Consider the following 21,616-nt stretch of genomic DNA (forward strand, 5'->3'; position numbering starts at 1 on the left):
TGCTGGAGTTCTTTTGGTATATGGGTGAAAGTTTATTGTAGAAGAGAAGGTGGTCCAGTAATTAGGATAGGACTGTTCATTAGCTTAATCCTTAGTACTGAGAATGAAAGTTGTGCTTTTACCGACATATCGTCGTCACAACGGAAAATAGGGTAATGGGATAGAAGGAAGAGGTGGACCATGAGGACTCCAAGTTACATCCAGCCCTAGTTCAGCACTACTTGTGCTTTACTTGCTTGGAAAGGCTACCTTACCTATTGATGATCTTTGGGGACAGAATAATTGACCCTCTTACCATCCAACCTTCATCATCATGATTTTTCTTGCATAGGCACAGTCCCCTGAGAGGAAACGGCTGTGCCACAAGACAAACACACACACCTCATGGATCACGACTCCTGAGCTATCCCATTAATCATCCCTCTTATGTTCATCTTTACATCCTTCTGCTACATGATGAAGAATCTTGAGGAGGAAAAACAAAAGGTTATGAGATGTTTGATGAAGTTAATAAGTGGTGGTCTTAACTGATTTTGTCTAAGTCGTGCGGTACCCTTGCGTGTCCGTCTGCAAAGGTCAGTCTTCTTGAAACCTTTTATGGTCCCTTATGACCTACAAAAGAGAAAACGGGTTAGAGAAATTGTCTCACTCGGAATCTACAATCAATTATTTCATTTAACACTTTCATAGCCAATGCAAACTACAAATAGATTTTGCAAGCTATGTATGGTCGCATAACAAAAGATCCAAAATGATTCACTATAGATCAAAATCTTCATAAGTGTCCACATGACAATCTTTATTTATAAGTCGAAAACGACCATCAAATCCAACTAAAATGGGGCTGTCAATTCTTTGAGTGTCCCTCTACATGTTGTGCAAAGCATGAACAAATAAAAAGACACGAGCATATATAAGCATTACATCGAATACCATGTTTATAATTTTGTCTATGACAATCTCCACTTATTCGTTCGACGTCCTCGTCGAAGCCTTTGTCGACATTGTAACTCCTAGCATTTGTTGAATCTTCAATTTTTTACTCCAACTATAATGCACCTCTTGGCTCTCAACTACTATTCATTGTTGTTGTTGAGTAGTCGAATTTTTAATCTGTCATGCTGTTTCAACTCGTCAATGACTCTGACTCTAATGTGGGGTTGGCTGAGTTGTGTTGAACACTGTTGGTTCCTACGGATCCTTTAGATGAAGAAAAAGACCATCCTTAGTATGCGTCAGTCTCTTAAATGCCTCATGCTACTTAAATTCGGTGGATGCCCATTGGAGCTTTAGCGGACATCGCCTCGTAAACTTTTGAAGGTTTTGGGTCATTCCTCTATAAAATTTGTCCATCGACTCTTTTTTCACTTAGTTGTCACTTTCAAGTAGGTTCGCATTACTTTCGCTTGGGAAATGAAGCGGACAATCTACTCTTAGTAGCATCGATTATCATTGGTGAGGATTTGATAACTATTATCTTCTATTAGATTTCTTTGAGGGGTTTTTGAACCTGTACAGAGCTTCTCTACTAGATATATAAGAGAATTGAGATACTCAGTTTCGCCCATTCTCTTAAGAGTTGAGAAGGCAAAGGTTGCTTGACTTCACCTGCCTCCTCGATAGTTATACTCCATGCATCGAGTTGGTTACTAGCCTTTGCCTGCTCTTTGATCACACTTTTGAAGCACTCGAAATGTTTGCACTCTTTGCATTGAGTTAGCTATTGTGATTCACCTTCTCAATACCATCAAACTTCTGGAATGCAAGAAGTTTTCACCCCAACTTGGAGCAAGTTTCTAGTAGTTTTGGTCGCCTCTGGGATTGTATCGTCTTATCCATCATCTTTGTCGCTTACTCCTGTGAGTCGTAAAGGTACAACACCACATACTGCCTACTTCGTTTCTTGGTCGAGCACTCTTGCATCAACCCGAAGTCCTCAACTTTCAGCTATCTTGATGAGAAGCTCATTGACACCGATCTTACGAAGTTCCCTAACCTCTGCCCTTTAGCCTTGTCTCGGTATTTGGAGTTTGCCTTCGCATTATCCACACCCTTGACCTCTTTCAAGAACAAGCACTCGCCCTCCATGAGAGCAAGGGATCGATGACTTCACGGAAGTCCCGCTTTTGTGGTACCATAACGCTGCCATACTCATGGCCCTACTATTAGTCGTTTTGCATCAGCATCCATTTATTCACAATCGGTAGATCTGCCTCTATGGCACTCCTTCGAGTCCACATTCATTCTAACCGATGCTTGGTTTTAGATAGCTAAGTGCCTTTGGACTTGTCGTTGCTTCCTCGCCCCTTTCGACCCCCTGCTTCAACACTTATATGTTCTCCAAGCAGTTCCCCTTGGTCGATGGAAAGAGATACTACAACTCTCAGACATGACTTTTGCCATCATGTTGTAGGGTTTGTATTGATTCTGTTCTCCTTAGCTTCCTTGGTAGCAATGTTCGCTTACTCGGCCTTGTCCTTTGACTTACCGAGCTCCCTTAAGCAAATATGAGCTCTGAAGCAGTCCAACTCTCCAACCACTCTGATTATATCTCTGTTTGATCAAGTCCCTCCCATGAGATTTACTGATACTTGCATTCAAACTTTTCCCTTGACGGTACAAAGCCCTCATATGTTGATGATTGAAGCTTTCATCCGATGTAAAATTTGATGCACGCATAGAAGACCCGCCTCTGCGATACCATAAATTCACTCCTTGAATCCATAGCCCTTCTTGTCCTCATATTGTTCACCGAAGTGGAGCTCCCGATCATACATTCGTATGATATAGTCCCTCGTGGGACTATATTCGTGTGTATCATATTGCCACGAACCGTTCCACCACGATCTGCTGCACCATGTCGCCTCTTGGTGACATCTCCATTGCATTTTGTTCCTTGTGGGATGAACTTAAATTGTGATACCTCCATGTGTGGCCTCTGCCAACACATCACATGGCCTCTTCCACATTCGATTGTGTTCGTTCCTTTGACAATCGACCTTCGTCCGCCTGGTCTCGGGTCACACCTAGACGAAGCACCGCCCTAGGACAGTCCGTGACTTAGTAGCTCCCAAAGTCCATCGACTTCGCTGAAATTGATGCACAATATCCGTTGTTCACCACTTCCTTCATGACAACTTGATTGGCAGTAGTGTGACATATTCTTCAAGAGTACCACCTTCATCTCCTTTTGCCTCGTGCCAAGGCTTTCCGAACCCAACTTTGCCTTCGCAAGCCGAGTCTCCTTAGTTTCTCTATCAAATGCTTCTCTGTTCAATGTTCCAACTTCTTTGTCGGCTCCCTTCAAGCAGCTTGGTTACTTCGCCAAGTTACACCCAAGTTGCTCCGCTCCTCGATTTGCATTGAGTTGATGATGGTCCTCACACCTACTATTCCACGGGTCAGCCCTTTATTGAGTCTGATCTGCATATTGACTCCAAGTGTGCCTTCATTTGTGTTGCCTTGGGTAGCTCCCCCACTTGATCCCGTAATGTATCCCCCAAATGCATTATCTCAAGCGAGATCATGCGACGACTCCTTACCGCTCACTCGGTCCATTGAGCTTTGTGAAGTTGTTTCAAGGTACTCCTCCTCAACTTGTGTGATTTGTTGCACATGGTTCTCCCCCTGGAGAGTCGGGACTTATCCCTCTTGGATCTATGTCCCGTTGGAGCAACTTCTCTCTTCGCTTCATTCTCTTTAAAAGTTTCGGAGACTACCATCCCCTTGGACTACTCCGCCTTGCTGAATAAATTGTGCATTGTTCTGCCTCCCACAAACATACTTGTTATATTGCGACTTCATATCAATACAGCCTCCGTACCCCTTAAGGCCTAGCAACATGTTGAACCCACTGCACATTTCAGCCTTCTACGGACGTATCCTTCTCATGTTGAAGAGAAAGTTTCAATGCTCCATAGCACTAAGTTTCGGTCGCATTAGGATGGCCACGAACACTCCATCGTTCGCATACAAGCTCTTGTATGAGTACCGCATTCTTCGAGTTAGCAATTTCCCTCATCTTTGTGAGCTTTGCATAACTCTTTTGGTCGCTGAACAACCTATTCCACCTTGCATGGTCTCATCCTTTACCAAGCGCCTCGTTTGCCTTGAGCACCATCAAGTATGGTTGCCAACGTTGAGCCATAGCTCAAACTCAACCATCCCAACCTTTGTGCGCTACGCATTCTTCCCAGTTTGCTAGTCCTCGTGGTGCCTCTTGCGCGAAGGCTTGGCCATTCCTCTGAATACCAATCTCAGATGTCCGCTCCTCTGAGTGACTCCTTTACCCTACATCTCTATGCTCGTTTTCTCCCAAACGATTGCACGTGCTGGCTGTCATTAACGCAGCCTCGCTAGGTCCCCCACGTTTACATGCCAAGTGTTTTTATGAGTGCTTGTCCTGCTCTGATACCATATGTTATGGACTTAGTTGGTTTTGTCTAAATCGTACGGTACCCTTGCGTGTCCATCCGCAAAAGTCAGTCTCCCCGAAACCTCCTATGATCCCTTACGCATAACAAAGGATCCAAAATGACTCACTACAATCCGAAATCCCTACAAGTGTCAATATGACACAACCTTTATTTATATGTCGAAAACGACCACCAAACCTAACTAAAATGGAGTTGTTAAGCATTCCACCGTCCCTCTACATGCTGTGTTAAGTATGAACAAACCAAAAACATGGACGTACATAAACATTATATCAAACATCTTGTTTATAATTTTATCTGTCACAATAAGTTGTGGGGATTTCATGATATGATTGTTCGTGATGTTTCAGTCAGTCCAACGTAGTTCTAGGCCATGTGTATAGAAGTTCAGAAATGGATAGGAAGGTAGTAGATTAGAGTCAGAGTGGGGTGTTTGACCCGATGAGGTGGAAAGTGAGATCATAGGTGAACCGTAACTAACGTGGGTGATGATAAATTAATGGGACTTTATAGGATGTTGGGCCCAAGAAAATATTCTATGGATACGATATTTTGGTTTGGGCTTATTATTGCTGTTGGGATTGGGTGATTGTCATATCATCCGGGTCTCACTCCATGTGGAGCTAATAGCGTGAGCTGTGATTGAGGGGGTGAATTCTCCCCCTATCAGGATGTTTGATTGGAAAAAATTACTGTGATTGAGGGAGTGCATCACCTCTTTAATATTCGTTTAACGCGAACTGACCCCAAGACTTTCTAGAAAATTTTGTTGTTATTGCTGCAAGTAATTAGGAGAATTAAATCTACACTCACAGGCGTAATTTAGAAGAATCACAAATAAGAGTGAGCATCATGAGAACATTTGATTGTCATCAGCACCAACCTTTGAACAATTTATGATATGATGATCCTGTTTGTCATGTGGTATGTATCTTTCATTTGTTCTCAACATTTGTCTCTTGTTCTCATCTACAGGTTGTAGGAGAGACTTACATTTGTCAAGGCTCGACATCAATGCTCATGAGAACCCTTTGATTTCATCTCCCCTCTCAGTCAAGTCAGAGAAAAGCTTGGCCCTTTGAAATAGCTGCCATGCAATGCCAGGTCAGTAGTGCTTTCACCTTGATTATGGTTAAAGTCTTTCAATCTCATGCATCAGTAGGCGCTTCTCCAACACCTTAAAACTAAAGAAGGGTCACAAAAAAAAAAAAAAAAATCCCATAAAAGAGGAAAAATTGGTGATGGTGTTGGCATAGAGTTGAAAGGTTTATTAGCACGGCCTGACATTTGCATCCATGACAAAGATCCATTGAGCTAAGCCATCGATTGATTCGTAGCCTCAGAATATCTACCGATGAACCAGTGATTTTAATAGTCGTTCAAGGTGAGATGTTTACGGTCTCATCACAGAAAGTAAAGAGTTCCTTTCCAAAGTCACTACCAATTTCAAACACCAAAGAAAACTATGAGACTTTTCCTTGGGACTGTTCCTTTTTCTTTCCGATACTTGAAACCATATCCTAAACATTTGTCCCTTTACATAAGTTCCAAAAAGATCAGCATCAAGAAAGAAGCCTCTCTTTTTCCCACGCTGAAAGGTACTACTCACCACAACTTTCCACCTGCTCTGATATCAATACAAAACTATGATATGTATAATAATAGTGTCTACAAGCTCATAGTCGCCAAACGTGTCTCCCACCTAAAGTTACTATTCTATTTGGGCAATGCTGCCAGCCATGCCTATTGCTTTGCTTCTCCATGCACGTTATCGACTTATAGGGGCTACATCAGGACTTACCAAATAAACAAAGGTGAGTAAGTAGATGGATGTCGTGTGATCTTCGTACCATCATGCTTGGCATGTCAAAAATATGTAACCCGGATCAACCAAATTAAGCCTTTTGAGACTAATCCACAAAATCTCGCCTTCATCATTTCATTTGCTAGCTAAACTTCTATCTTTTCATTTGCTATCGTATCTGATCCATCCCTTCTTTCGATCTTTTTCATTTGCTAGCTAAACTTTAACCCCATTGCTCAACTACACATGACCGCCATGCTTATTCTATATTGGAACGTGTAAGACTCTGTCAACAGCCCCCATTGGAGAGGATGTTGGAAAATGAATGAATCCCTCTTGGAGCTATTACATGATCTTTGTCTAGTTTATATACCTTCTTGGGGTGATCCAACAATTTGTCTCAAAAAGGGCTTCTTTAGAGTTGGTAACCGGATTTCACGCATATCTTATTTAGAAGAATCGAGGTTTGTCTTCAATTGCAACTTAGATTGACGTATTCGTCTGTTTCTTCTTTGAATAACAAGTAACCTTTTGTGTGTTGACAGTTTGTGATCAAACAATGTGATCATATGTCAAGACAACGCATCAAACAGTTTGTGTGTTGACTTTGGTTCACAATCACAGTTTCTTGCCCATTCTTGAGGTAATTTAGATGACACGCTATTGGAGTGGAAGAGATGCACGTCTATGAGGATGGCAGAGCCAAGCTACTTATGACACTGTTCACATACAAAGTTGACATGAACGAATTTTTCACACTTTGTTCTATCAATAATAACGCATTCGTAGCAATAAGAATATATAGTCCCTTTTCAAGAAGTGCTCCTAGTTTTTAATTTTCTTATTATCTTTTTTCTTCTCTCCTTTTTTTGGGCAGACATTGTTAATCGGTGCTTTCATCCTATTGTGATCGTCTTTGATTAGTTGCCTTACTATGATTGCATGTATTCGATCATATTACCTTTGTCTTCCCTCTTCTTTGATTCTCTCGATTTATCTCTATCTATGTCTTTATTGTTATAAAAAAAAAAATTCTTAAGAATAAGTAGCTTAGGACCTTTCTTCCTCGGTGTTATCGATGCCCCACGATGATGTTGTTGGGTTTACCTTTATTTGAATATGCTTTAAAAGATGATATAAAAGATGAGAAAATTAAAAATAAAGTTACCTTTCAAAAAAATCTTGAAAGAAAAAAAATTGATATATATATATATATATATATCATAAATGGTATTAATTCAGAACTCTCTATCTATGAATATTATAATTCATTTTGTTTCTTTATATGGTCCTTTCCACGGCCGATGCTTTCAACTCGGTGAGTCCCCCTAGTGTCCAACTTCAAAGGATGACGCCGCACGGGCGGGCGAAGTCAAGTTATGCTCTTACGTGCGCCTCCAAAGTCAAACCGACTGGGTCCCGCTTCTGGAGTTTTAAGTCCCGCACAGGGAGCTAAGCACAGCCGTGCCGTCTACCTCACTGACTGTGACGCGACCACCACCACGTGGGAAACCGCCCCGCGCCGTCCCTCCACCCACGGCTGATCTAACGGCGCCCAACCGATGCTCTCCACGCTTCCTCCACCGCATCTCTCATGCTGACGCACGTGTGACGTCTCTCTCTCTCCCCCCATCTTCTCCCTTCTCTCTCTCGTGACTTGCAGTAGCCAAAGATTAGACAGGAGACACGCACTGTTGTCCCTCGTTTTTGTTCCCTTCACAACCCTTGAAAAGCACAGAGTCCCTCTCCTTCTCCACATCCTTACCTCATTCCCTTCCTCCTTCCAATGGATAGACCAGTGCAAGAGACGATGCTTTTGTGCTTAGCGGACGACACGGAATCGACAAACCCGATCAAAGAGGTGGATTTCTTCTCCCAGAACCGACGGCAAGATGTCGCCGAAGGCCGTCAAGGAGACGCGGAAGACTCGCCGGCTCATGGAGCCACCTACGTTCACGTAAGTCATCACAACGTTGGTTTCTCCATCTCTATATCTCATCTTGAGTAGACCTGCGATGAGTGTCTCTTTGCTGCTGTGCAGACTGGGTTAGATCTTCTGACAGTGAATTCTCAGGCCAGCAAAGAGGAGAAGAAACCCAAAAACAAGGTGAGTTGTTATAGCTTTCTTGGTTGGATGTGATAGATCCATAGGGTTGGGACAACCCAATTAACTCTTTTGGATCCATAGAACAAGATCGTTCTTCTAATCCTAGTGGAATTTGGATCTTCTCTTTTGTTGTCTGGAGTTGCAGTTAACTACGCTTCGGATCGAGCTAATCCGAGTACGCGACGAGAACCGGAGACTAAGAAGCATGATGGATCAGCTCACGCAAAGTTACACTGCCCTGCAGTGTCAGCTTCTTCAAGTAATGCGACAACGAGAACACGAGATCCGCCATACACAGGTCCTTTTCTTGTCATCATCCCCTGCTTTTGATGCTTATATTCTCTTCTTTTCTTGTCATACTCGTGTGTTTGATCATATGTAGTCTATGTCCTTCGATGACATGTGGTTCTTCTCATAGGTTGGCAAGATGTGTGTGTCCGTGCCAGAAGGAGAATCATCAGCACACCAATTTATGCAACCTCATCCAACTCGCATGTGGTCGATCAATGGAAACTCCAAGGACGACGACGACGACAGGGAACACTCATCTTCGCTCAACATAAGCTCTAACGATCACAGCATCATTCCTTCTGCAGAAAGAGTCGATGTTTTCTCGGAGGGTAACAATGGCCCCATGCCAATGCAAGAATCAAGCTGCGCTGATACGTCATCTGATCTCCCACGCCGGAGAGCAAGAGTCTCGGTGCGTGCTCGATCGAATGCACGAATGGTAATACAACGCTCCGTAGTTTCTGCATCAATTGCTGCTGCTGCTGCTGCACGATTACAGTGAGAACTGTGGCTATGTAGAACTAATCAGAAGCTTGTTGTGGTTTCCAGATCGGTGATGGGTGTCAATGGAGGAAGTATGGTCAGAAGATGGCCAAGGGAAATCCTTGTCCACGGGCCTACTATCGCTGTACTATGGCCGTCGGATGCCCAGTTAGAAAGCAGGTAGAGCAATCGAATCTGAGTTCAACGTGTGCAATGTGAAGAACTGTCAAATCTTTACTTGCCTACGAAGTTGTCATGATCTCACATAGATCGAATGGTGCGATAGGTGCAGAGATGTGCAGAGGACAAGACACTGCTCGTAGCCACCTACGAAGGCAACCACAACCATCCCCTCCCGCCCGCCGCCAAAGCGTTGGCGAGCACCACGTCGGCGGCCGCGGCCATGCTGCTCTCCGGCTCCACCGGCAGCGAGGGCTTTCTGCACCCCTTTCCCCATGCTTCCACCATGGCGCCGCTGTCCGCGTTCCCCACCGTCGCCCTCGACCTGACGCAGTCCGTGAACCCGCTCCAGCAGCTGCCGCAGGCGCACCCTGCGGCCGTGCCGCTCGCCATGCCTCTCTTCATGCACGGCCACCCGCAGAAGCCGCCGCAGGCGTTGCAGTTGGGTCTGCAGCGCGGCGCGATGGTCGACACTGTGACCGCTGCCATCACGACTGATCCAAATTTCGCCGCAGCCTTGGCCGCCGCTGTCACGTCCATCATGGGATCGGCTCCGGCAAGTGCAGCCGGTGCCTCTTCTGGGCCTCACGTCGTGCCGGGATCTCCTCAGCTTCCCAAGTCCTGCACCACCTTCTCTACTAATTAGAGGTTCCCCCATTGTCATCTACAGCTCAACGCAAGTCCAGTGGACTTATCAGTGTTTCATTCAACAGAGCAAGACCATAGTTTTAGACAAGGAAAAAGGAACAATATAAACAGATATCCATCAATCTATATACTACATAGACATCAATTTATATACTGATACCAAATATTATAACCTGGGCCTAATAGATTTAATTGACCCATCAATTTTGTTTGAATTAAATCATTAATTAAAATATTTAAATTAAAATTAATAAAAGTATATTTATTAGATCTTTATAAATTAATCTTAATTTTACTCCAAGTAGAAGGAACAGCAAATTTGGCTGAATCTCAAGTGAATGCACAAAGTTTGCAGTGACATTCCACAACTGTACAGTTTTAATGTGAATGCCAAAGACAAATTAGAATATGACAATACTACACTGCAAGAATCAACTCTTTGTTCTTAGAGGCAGCTGTGGGCAGGTGTTTTTGACCCATCTGATCAAGCTGGAATCATGAAATCTGGTTAGTTCCACAATGAATACAAGCTGCATCCTGTTCTTTAATTCTTGGTTAAAGGGTACCCAAAGTTGAAACTTTCAAGTACTGCCTACAACCACAAGCACCAGAGGCAGGCAGGTGTTTGGATTACTCACTTTTCTTTCAATCTATTCTTTTCTCAAGGAGTTTAGAGATCAATAATTCCAAGAATTACATATTGGAGCAGAATACTTATGAAAAATAATAACAAGATATTGAAATATGATAAGAAAAATATTTATAAAGTATTTTTCTTAGTTAGCTTACTATAAAAGATTATCTTAGACATAATAATTGAGATTAATTACTATTTAGTAAAATTATTTTATCCTTGTCAAAAATTATTTTGAATGTTGGAGGAACGATTTCGATATTCATATAGGTCGATCGTGGAGAACACATCCAAATCTATCTTAATATCTAAATCTTGACATCAGATTTCTTGCGTATACGACTTTCAATCTGAATCAAATTAATTCAGACAATATCAGTATCCATCACATCATAACAAAACTTATATTCGAATTTTTAAGCTCTCCCAATTTCATTTATCAGGTTTTGCCCCCTCAAATGGACCTCACAAAATAAAAGCACCGAAAGGAGATGAGTCATCATTCATTTTTGTTGTGTCTTGATTCTCTAACTCTTCCTTTGTTAGTATAGTATTTCCTTCCTAGTAATTAATGTTTATAGTAGTGTTGGCATTGTTGCTAAGCTTGGTCTTTGATGAACATTAGTCGGAGAGAACAACAATGATGCCAACTCTATGATCCGTGAATGTTTGTCCAATCTAGAATCGGTCCTACTCTTACAAAGTAGACCCAAAAAATATCCTTCGAGTCATTTTCACCAACTCTACTATTGATCATATAGTATCTTTTGAGTTCCTATGTATTAATCCTTTTGAGTCATTTTCACTACCATATATAATGATTATGATTATTGATCGATTAAAATCGAATTGTGATCAGACAAACTCATAATCAGAATGTTTCTTACCAAAAAAATTCAATTCTGGTGGTATCAAGCTAATTCAAAGGAGTTTATGCAGCAGATATAGGATGTTGACAATTATCTCATAGGAATAGAGTCCATGTTGCTGATTTGCAAGGATGCTGTTCATCATCCTGAGCATTTTCTGAGGTGAGAGGTGGCACCACTGACTTGATGCCCATCCACAAGCTGCAATCAGGCAACTTGCTTCAGTAGATCCTTAGGCAATTTGGTCATTTGATGCCTCTTTTAATGATGCTTTTGCTGTTCATGGTGGGCAACTCTGTTCTTGGCCAGGACTGAGTACCAGTGGGTGGATAAGGTTCTCCACACTTGTGATTTCTTTTCTGCTATCAGTGTTAGATCCCTTGTGATGATATGATACTTGACAAGAGAAGTGCTTTTGCAACATCAATTCAAAACATTTAGACACTAAAAATTGAATGATATTTCAGATGAAGCATCTCCCATTCTCATTCTATCCAAAATGCACTCTCTCTTTTTTCCTCTGTTAATATTTCATCTTAGCTTTGTGGGCCAAAATTGACTTATCTCAATCTTACATCCCTAAATATGACAAACAAACATATCTATTTTAATTATACATATTATTTACTTATTTTGAATGTCATTTGGATATATAAGAGTCATTTTTCATAGGTAAGATATCATTTGACTCGCATATACACTTACTATGTCATGTGATTATTAAGTATCTATTCTAGAGATATTTCTAATGAATTCAAGATCTTGTAATAAACTACTATGATCTTTACCCACTAGATTAGATGATATCTTTAGTATTATCAAACAGTATAAGCCTCAATCATTATGTATGGAAATGGAATATCGAGTGGACCATTGTTCTCTAGTAGATAATTATTTATTTCAATTTGACTCTTCACATTAAATAATTTATATCAGTAATATATATTGATATTAGTAAATTCAAATAAGTGAATATTGAAGACAAAATCTAAAGCGAGTTCATATTTCTTAGATGCAATAATTTTCCTTGTCACTTATAAATGGATGAATAGTAGATTCATAATTATGAATTTGATTTTTTTCAAACATAAATTAATTCCATATGACTTCCTATCACACTATAAAATATCTTAACATAAAAAAATTATTATTTATCAATCATCTGGATTATTATTTTTAATTTAAATTAATCTTTTTAATTGTTATCATCGAACGACCAACTCCTCAGAATTCATCAAATGAGTTTTGTCGGACACGCCTTATTCTATTATATATATATAACATAATTCTGTCATGGATGAGTAGCGAAACTCGAATCGGGGATACCCGATGGCGGAGTCCCGTCACCGCCACTTGCATCCTTTCTCTTCGTCTTCCCCGCCCAAACCCTAACCCTTATCGGTGTCGATCAGATCTCATCCAAGGTGCCAGTCCCATGGATCGCCGCCACCGCGACGACAGCGCCGACAACGGCGGTGACGCCAATGGCCAGCGGGAGAAGCGGCCCCGGCCCGCCCCTCGTGCCATCGCCGCCGCCGAGATCGCAGAGGAGTTTGCCCACCACGACTCCTCGGTCGCCCGCATCAATAACGGCAGCTTCGGTAGCTGCCCGGCCTCCGTCCTCGCGGCGCAGCGTTCGTGGCAGCTGCAATTCCTCCGTCAGCCCGATGAGTTCTACTTCAACCGCCTCCAGCCTGGGCTTTTCCACTCCCGCGCCCTCGTCAAGGAGATCATCAACGCTGCCGACGTCGATGAGGTTGCCCTCGTCGATAACGCCACCACCGCTGCCGCCATCGTCCTACAGCACGCCTCCTGGGCCTTTGCCGAGGGCGCCTTCCGCAAGGGCGACGCCGTCGTCATGCTCCACTACGCCTACGGCGCTGTCAAGAAGTCCATCCATGCCTACGTGGCCCGCGCCGGAGGTCACGTCATCGAGGTCCCCCTCCCCTTTCCGGTCTCCTCCAACGAGGAGATTGTCCGCGAGTTCCGAAAGACTCTGGAGCTCGGGAAGGCCAACGGCCGGCGGGTCCGGCTTGCCGTGATCGACCACGTCACCTCCATGCCTAGCGTCGTGATCCCCGTCAAGGAACTCACGAGAATCTGTCGCGAGGAGGGCGTGGATCAGGTGTTCGTGGATGCCGCCCATGCCATCGGCAGTGTAGAGGTCGATGTGCAGGATATTGGGGCCGATTTCTACACGAGTAATCTCCACAAATGGTTCTTTTGTCCCCCGTCCGTCGCCTTCTTGTACACCAACAAGTCTTCTGCCTCCTCTTGTTTGCACCATCCGGTGGTGTCCCATGAGTATGGCAATGGCCTTCCTCTGGAGAGCGGATGGATCGGTACCAGGGATTACAGCTCCCAGCTTGTAGTGCCCTCGGTTATGGAATTCATCGGTAGGTTTGAGGGTGGGATTGAAGGGATCCGAAAGCGGAACCACGAGAAGGTTGTAGAGATGGGCAAGATGTTAGCCGAGGCATGGGGGACGTTTCTTGGGTCTCCCCCGGAGATGTGCTGCAGCATGATCATGGTTGGATTGCCTGGTTGTTTAAGGGTCTCTAGTGAGAAAGATGCGATGAAGCTGAGGAGCTTCTTGCGAGAGAAATTCAAGGTCGAAGTTCCAATTTACTATCAGCCGCCCAAGGATGGGGAGGTCCTTGAGAAGGACGGGAACAATTGTGTCACTGGTTATGTACGGATTTCTCATACTGTGTACAATGCCGAGGGTGACTACCACAGACTTAGAGATGCCGTTCACAATCTGGTAGCTGATGGATACAACTGTGATATGCTTTCATCCAAATGAGAAGGTGCAGCAACTCCAACTATCAGTATAACTTCACATTAATTGTCATTGACGTATGACATGGATTTCGTCTGTCACATAATAATTTATGTAGCATGCGTTGTACTTCAAACAGTTGGTCTACATTGCTCCAAGCCATGCTAGCATTAGCTTTCATCGATTGCTCCAGTGTCAAGGGGAAATGCTTTGCTTTTGACATTGAGAATTATGATATAAGCCGGTCTACCTCGTCTAAATTGCAAAGATGCTGTGCTTTTTCATGTGGAACACAGCAATTGTGTCTAAAGATTGTGTCTTAGGATAACGGTATTTGGATTGGCCATAAGCATGTTTCCAGAAATCTCACTTTTCAGGACTTCGGATATTTTACGGATATACAATAACACAATCTTGATTTATTTGACTTGAACTTTGTTGAGTAAAATTTGTGGTTAAAGCCTGAGGTGCAACCATTTTACCACATGGTTAAAGCCTGAGGTGCAATCATGACTGAATTTGCCATATTCCAAGTAACCCATGTCTATATATTTGTAGTAGATCAATCCAATTATACAATGATTCTAGTTTGATTGTTATCATGTAATCTCTATTATCTATGTCTCTCTATTCACCTGTCTCAAATAGCAGTTTGTGGTAGTCGATGCGGCATATAATGATGATTGATGAATCAAGAGAGAAATTCAGATGGATTTCTTTGTCATGATTTCTCTGTGAGTAGACTCTTATTGTTGTATATCATTTCATTATAGTGAGCTGGACAATATGGTAAGCCAGTAAACCGTCTCAGGGGCACCTGGACTGTGGCAAGGCCTAAGAAACTCCGTTTTGTCCATAATAATGCTTGATTAGGAGGAAATGACACATAACATGCGTCAAATGAGATCATAACTTAGTGAAAACTGCAAGCTATAATGTCCTGACTACTTGGGACTGGCCGTGTGAGGCTTTTTCCATCATTGAACTTTGTACGAAGTAATATCCTTAGTTAAATTAAAAATATGTAAATCTTTTATTTGTAATTTCTAATAAAGTCTTCTTAAGATTTCCTCTACCTCTCAGAAAACTAAGCTCATATATTATCAAAGGAATTTCGTATTGGTATATCTTGTCAATTCTTTTGGTGCAAGGTCTTTGTGATGCGTAATTAGTTAACTGATGGTTCTTGTTCTTGTTATAATGTTTATTGTTTGTATGGTATAAATAGGTGTGATTTTCATCTGAAAGTTGCTTTGGAATGCATTCCTATGATTATGTGGACCTTTTGTTGTTGAATTTGAGGCATCTTATGCAACAGAGTTCGGAAGGCATATCTTGTGATTTTGTAAACTGAAGAAAACATGATCAAATTAGCATATGTGGTATTTTAGTATAGTTATACTGATTATGGGGGCTGTGCATCTTTTGTAATGAATATAAAAAATCAAAGTGGAGGAAACTTCAGCTTTTTGCAAAATTTTGTAAACCAAAAAGTATAAAGCTTCTAACTTTTGATCAGTGGATGATAAGGGACAATTTGTCCCCTAGACCAATGTGTGAAAGAAATATGAAATGCCCCATTGTTTCCATTCATCTTTATTGGGTACTTAGTATATTGGTGCTCTTGTAGAAATGACTTCTTTGAAATATCTTTAATTGTAATATTTGTTCTGCTATTTTTTTCTGGATAGCAATAGTTGTGCAACCACAAAAGTTATGACAGAACTGCAGCATTGTTGGCTTAGAACATATTCAATAATTTAATGACAATTGTCAGTCACTCGCTATTGCCCTTTAGGCCTTGCCTTTTGCACAAGCTTATGAGGTGCATGTCTAAGTCATTCTCGTTGATATCTCTGAACCTCAACAAGAAGAGGCTCAATATCCAAGTCTTACCGTTGGATGCAAAACTTATTTTCCTTTTCTGTAATGCATCCACTTCTTCCTGAAACCAGCTTAGAATATAGAGAATTGAGTGAGTTACAAAAGTTAATTAAGTTAGTTGTTGCATTAAAAAAGTAAATTTAGGTGTTGAATTGAACCAATTAGTCGTTGCATCTTTTGAACCGTTCAAATAGCAGTGTAGTTACACATATAACATACTGTTTCACTGTTTCTTTAACACATGTACCTGACTTCTGTTTAATTTGTTTAACATCCACGAATGCATGGTATTGCCAGCACGAATGAGATAAATATTATCTTTTTGCTCTTCCTTTAATCATACATATCTTTCTGTACCAGCATGTACATTTTGTCTTTCTGCTTATTTCCTTTAGTTAGTGTCAGAAAGAATGAGCAAATTAGAAGCATGTCCTAACATGGCTAGATTCATTAAAGCGCCATGCCCCCTGCAAAGGATGTTATTGAGTTCATCTGATTTGCTATTTATCCATTTTCTCAGATATATATGTAATAAACGCAATTGAGTTCACAAGACTATCATATTAGATCCTAATTTGATGAGCTACAAGCGTCCTTTGTCGTTACATTTTTGCACTTTTGTGTTGCATAAGGACTTTTTGTTTCTGGGAATAACTGCTAGATAAATTGCTTGTTCTTGTCATAGAAAACTTGGAATTTGTTCACTTGTAAGTGGCTAATTGATAGTTATTCTTGGTTTTCTGTGAGCTTCTCCAGTCAAATGGTTTTTTGGATTGATTATTCACATTTGTTCTTGGGAAGAACTGTACATAATAGTGTTTTTTTTAAATATTTTGGAGAGAGAAGATCCTTTGTAGTGATATTACTTCTCAGATATAACTTGTTACCTGAGAGGCTTCTAGGTGGCAATATATATGACAGGCACCTCTCTGTCCTACTTTTGTGTTCTTGGGAATCTTTTAGTAAGATTTAACATACCACCATCATAAAATTGCTGGTAATATAGCATGCTTTATGACAATGCCATGTTCTTGTAGTCGACTCTCGATTCATGCTAGTCAAATAAGTAAAGGTTTTGGGTGCCTTAGGGAAGGATGTTAGTTGAAGGATTTGGTTGTACATAAGTAAAAACTTCTTTCGGAGAAAAAGCAACCTCTTATTCTGTCGTGTTTAGTTGATATCAGTCCTTTTGGTTCTTTCATCTTCCACTCATACATCATCTGCATTTCTGTGTTCCTTTCTGATTCAAAAAGCAGAAAGTGCCGGTAAAAGTTCTATATCTGTGGCCATATTTTTTAGGCAGGATCAATATTGAATTCAGACTTTTAGGCAGGATCAATATAGAAGTCGGTATGAGTCTATAGGCAGTCTGCAGAGAGGATGATGACATCAAAATCCCAGGAGGATCTAGGAGAGTGTTGGGGAAATAGTATCTGTTTGATTGGAGGAACTTATGACCTGGCTTGATTTCATCTTGTACAGGAAGCTTGGTAGCTGGAGGTTGGAGTTAAATCCGGTAAACTCTTTCACAATCTCTCATTTGCTCTGAAGAACTATTTTGACACCAGGAGTTAAATCTGCTTCAGGCCATCACATATGCAAAGCTACATGGATGTTGGCTTTTATCGCAGTACTTTTTGATGCAAAAACAATGTCAATTTAGTTACACTTCATGATCTTGAAATTGTCACTGGACATGTTCTTTGAAATGTTTTCTTTATGGCATCAATGAGTCTGGTTCTTGAACTAACCACAACTGAAAAAAAGAATGCAATATGCCCATTCTTTTGTACTGTCTCAAACAAGGTCGGTACCTGTACCGAAGTGTACTGCTCATATCGGGCGGTATGTACTGGTCCGACAGATTATCGGTATGCGGATCGTTCGGTTTCGTTACAGTATTATACTGTAGCATTGCTATAGTATAAAATAAAAAAAATATTCAGTACATCATGATGTATCACTCGGTACGTTCTGATATACTGCTTGGTACATCGGAATCGTATCGTACCGAGCCCGGGTCGAAACGTCGGTATGGTATAGTACAGGGTCTTAAAGTTGAAAGAGAACGTGATACGATGAAGTCTCAGCTTGTGAGTTTCTGTTTGTTGACTGTTTGTGCTCCCAGTTCTGCCTCAACTGTCTTTACATTTTTTACGTGGTTTTCACTGATATCAGAAATCTTCTTTTTCACAAGATTTATGTCATTAGCTAATTATATATTATCATTTGTATTTGAATCATATTAGATCATTCTAGTTTTAAAAATGAAACAAACAATCTTGTCGATCATGATGTCATCAACTGAATTGATGGAAAACAGATTGATGTGAAAGTGATGAATAAAAAAAATAATTTTATTTTTATTTTTAATAATTTTATTAGTAAAAATATAATTTTAAATATTAAAAATATTTTTTTAGTCGTTATTTTTGTATCAATTCATGTGGTTATAACCAATGATATTAGGATAAATAAAGTTATAGAAATCGTAATGCTAATAGATTTCGTGATAGAAGTTCGTTGAATTTTATGATCATGCCCAAAGAAGAGGGGTTTACAAAGTTAAAAATTGGCAATTTTACATATATAAATTATAAAATTATGTATATATATAATTCAAGTAATAAAAACATTAGAATTAAAAAAAATCGGGTTAACCACTTTTAGATCAGGTCAGCTTTAGTTAAATTTCAGTTAAAATTCTGTTAATATAAGAATAAAAATCTTCTTATTTAATAACATATATAAATCATATAATATATATATTTCGAAGTGTATCATTGCCAATTAGACTTTCAACAAATAGTGCAATAACAACTAACTAAATATAGTGGTTTAGAATGCTAAATTTAGATTAAGAACGATGAATATAGAGATCACCGAAATTGGATGTCTATATATACACACACACACAAAAGTCTGTTTTGACGTTCTTCCGCTCCTTCGTTCGCCCTCTTCCTTACTCGTTCGTTTGGAAGGAAGCCCTCGATCGAGTAACGGCGCCAAAGATCCACTCTTCTCCCTCCCCCTCCTCCCTCCCGATCCAAACCCGTAGGATCCGATACCATGGCTACCGCCCAGCCGGAGAACTCGGAGGCGCCCAGCTCATCGCCGTCGCCTAGGGTCGCGAAGCCGAACGGCAACGCCACTACTGAGATCTCCTCCGTCCACGACGGTGAGCCCTCCGACCGCAAGGAGGTTGATGCTCTGGTAAATTGCATTGTTCCGATGTTTCTTGGTTCGGATGTAAATGGGTTTAGGGATGCCGGTTCTTTATCTCGATTGTGTTGGTAGACACAGGCCCTCTCGACGAGGAGCGAAGAGTACCGCTTGCTGTTCCGTCTTCCTCCTGATGAGGTGGGCGGGTTTCGAGTACTTATCCTGACGGAACATCGTAATCCTTGTGCTAGTTTGAATAATGGACTGTTGTCTGAGGCAGTCTGTTGTCTTCTTGCCCTTTGAAGGTTTGCTTTCGCGTGGATCACTTGTTAGGGTGACGTTTTCTCTCCCATAGATAAATAACAGTGGACTAGATGATGAATTTCTGCACGAACAAGCATTTATACCAGTACTGCTAGGTGCACTTGTATCCGAGAAAATTAAGATTTAATTTAGAGTTCACTAGGAGTCTTGTTATTCTTTTCTTTTCGTAGTAAATACATTCTTATATTTATAGGTGATGCAGAGTACATAATTGATTTTTTTTTAAAAATGAAATATATTTCCATTATATTAAATGGCATGCATGATCCTCACACGAGGATTGGAATCTAAAATTTATCACTTGTGTAACAATGCACTAATCAGCTCGGATGTCTCAATAGAGACAGTACATAATTGATATGATCATTAGGATGGTACAGGTTAAACTTTCTGTTTTAGACGTTCAAATTTTTCCTTGAAGTTCTAACCAAAGACTTTGATAAACTACTGCTAGGACCTTGTTGTATTTTATGCTTGAAGGTTTGAATATGAGTCTGTTCACAACTTTCTCTTGAGTTGAACTGTAAGAAATATGACTAGCTGTCTTCTTTTGTCTTACTGACTTTGATGTGTCACTTGGAATCATTAAATTGTGTATACAGAGGCTGATTTATGCCCTTTCTCGTGGAGGAGGTGCTGTCTTTTCCCTGTGAAGACATCTTCAGTCTCTTATCTCTCGAAGTCTAATCCTTTTATTCTGTAATAAAGCTTAATGTCTAAAATACGTGCACATACTACAGTTTTTTTTTTAAATTTCTGATGTAGTGCTTATGGGATTGTTTATTATGTAACTTCCCTTGCAACCATCCTTTATTATTGTATATTTGTAATGGATGGTAGGTGCTTTTATGTTTTCTTTTCCCTTTGGAAGTCTAGCAAGATATTCTGATATGTTATTATTTGGGACAAAGTTTAAATGGTTTAAATAAGATGTCATGGCATTCCAGATCTTGTATGTGCTTCTAATCACTTTTCTTAGTCCATGAAACAAACTTTATCACCCCACTTCTGTTTTTCAGGTTTATGCTATTTCTGAATATTGCATTCTTAATTTTTTACATTATATACGTAGGTTCTTCTTCAAGATTTTAACTGTGCCCTCCAAGAAAATATTTTTCTTCAGGTATTTCTGCTATTCATTTGCTTTCTGTCATACCGAATTATGTGATTACCAAATGACTTAATCCTTTTCATTTTCTTTCATTGATTTATTTGAGATTGTCAGGTTCAAATGCCACCATTTTGCTCATGATGGTAACAAATGTTAGGTTTGTAGTAATTTGTTGATCTTCTTGGGTTTCACTGCAGGGTCATATGTATTTGTTTACCCACCACATCTGCTTTTATTCCAACATTTTTGGATTTGAGACAAAGGTACAAATTGAAGAGGGCTGCCCATTTAGATGTAACTTGAACTTTAGTTTGTTTTGCGTGCAACTTGAGATGATTCCTGTTTACTTTCATTTGAAATATATAATGTGCCACTCTTTTGGTATACATCTATTTTAGGGTCCTTTTTCATCATAAAAGCTATGCTCATATCTTGGATTTCTCAAATTTGCTTGAGCTCCTGCCATTGGTTCACATATAATGTTAGGTAGTCTTTACTACATAGATTGATAATCAGATACTTGACTTTTACTGTCTTGTTCGATTTTTTGTTAACATAACGGCATTATTCTTAGCAAGATTGAGAAACTCGGCATAGTGCCAATATGGGTCCGTGGCAGGACTGGTATGGTTTTGGTATGGATCAGTATAAAGAAGGTGAGAAGAGAGGAGTAGGAACAGTAGGAGGAAGAGAGTTGGATACAAGGAGAAGGCGGAGATGGAAGATGAGGAGGGGAGAAGGTGATGACCCTAACTGAAGGAGGAGGCAGCACCCATGGAAGGAGGTGAATCTGAGGTGGCAGAATGGGGAGGGAGAGAGGGAGGAGGTAAACAGACGGCAAACAATTGTTTACAGCTGTCTGCAACAGTAAATTGACAGCTGTTGCCAGTTCTATACTGAT

The 21,616-nt window shown here is 40.7% G+C and overlaps 3 protein-coding genes across 9 annotated transcripts in view; all 3 read left to right on the plus strand.

Annotated features, from left to right (window-relative positions):
* The first annotated feature begins 7,921 nt into the window (after window positions 1-7,921).
* LOC103972553 (probable WRKY transcription factor 47) lies at window positions 7,922-10,100 on the plus strand. Of its 2 annotated transcripts, none has more exons than XM_009386907.3 (6): window positions 7,922-8,197; window positions 8,282-8,347; window positions 8,493-8,645; window positions 8,766-9,077; window positions 9,188-9,301; window positions 9,408-10,100. In XM_009386907.3, exons 1-6 carry the CDS (start codon window positions 8,027-8,029, stop codon window positions 9,945-9,947), a joined length of 1,356 nt encoding a protein of 451 aa, XP_009385182.2. In that variant the 5' UTR covers window positions 7,922-8,026; the 3' UTR covers window positions 9,948-10,100. The 2 variants fall into 2 exon arrangements, with proteins under 2 accessions (XP_009385182.2, XP_065029357.1); XM_065173285.1 differs by having other exon boundaries at window positions 9,414-10,100.
* Window positions 10,101-12,753: 2,653 nt separating this feature from the next.
* Window positions 12,754-14,667, plus strand: LOC103971727 (putative L-cysteine desulfhydrase 1). Its single transcript, XM_009385824.3, has one exon. The coding sequence runs from the start codon at window positions 12,888-12,890 to the stop codon at window positions 14,256-14,258; it is 1,371 nt and encodes a 456-aa protein (XP_009384099.2). The 5' UTR covers window positions 12,754-12,887; the 3' UTR covers window positions 14,259-14,667.
* Window positions 14,668-19,062: 4,395 nt separating this feature from the next.
* Window positions 19,063-21,616, plus strand: part of LOC103971728 (protein VASCULAR ASSOCIATED DEATH 1, chloroplastic-like) — a 16,182-nt gene continuing 13,628 nt past the window's right edge. Inside the window, exons 1-4 of one of the 6 annotated variants that reach the window (XM_009385825.3) lie at window positions 19,063-19,331; window positions 19,416-19,478; window positions 20,677-20,727; window positions 20,913-20,978. In XM_009385825.3, coding sequence (XP_009384100.2) covers window positions 19,188-19,331; window positions 19,416-19,478; window positions 20,677-20,727; window positions 20,913-20,978 — 324 coding nt within the window. In that variant the 5' untranslated portion in view covers window positions 19,063-19,187. Of the gene's footprint in view, window positions 19,615-20,206; window positions 20,728-20,912; window positions 20,979-21,616 lie in introns of all 6 variants that reach the window. The other 5 variants (XM_065172992.1, XM_065172994.1, XM_065172997.1 and 2 more) reach the window with 5 other exon arrangements.

Source organism: Musa acuminata, chromosome BXJ3-11 (genome assembly GCF_036884655.1).
Source record: "Musa acuminata AAA Group cultivar baxijiao chromosome BXJ3-11, Cavendish_Baxijiao_AAA, whole genome shotgun sequence".
NCBI classification, from domain to species: Eukaryota; Viridiplantae; Streptophyta; class Magnoliopsida; order Zingiberales; family Musaceae; genus Musa; species Musa acuminata.

Bases quoted from the DNA above. Each gene is read 5' to 3' on its own strand.
- LOC103972553 (XM_009386907.3), top strand. From the start codon at position 8,027: ATGGATAGACCAGTGCAAGAGACGATGCTTTTGTGCTTAGCGGACGAC. The intron at 8,198-8,281 runs GTAAGTCATCAC...GCTGCTGTGCAG, and splicing joins ATGGAGCCACCTACGTTCAC to ACTGGGTTAGATCTTCTGAC. The intron at 8,646-8,765 runs GTCCTTTTCTTG...TTCTTCTCATAG, and splicing joins ACGAGATCCGCCATACACAG to GTTGGCAAGATGTGTGTGTC.
- LOC103971727 (XM_009385824.3), top strand. From the start codon at position 12,888: ATGGATCGCCGCCACCGCGACGACAGCGCCGACAACGGCGGTGACGCC.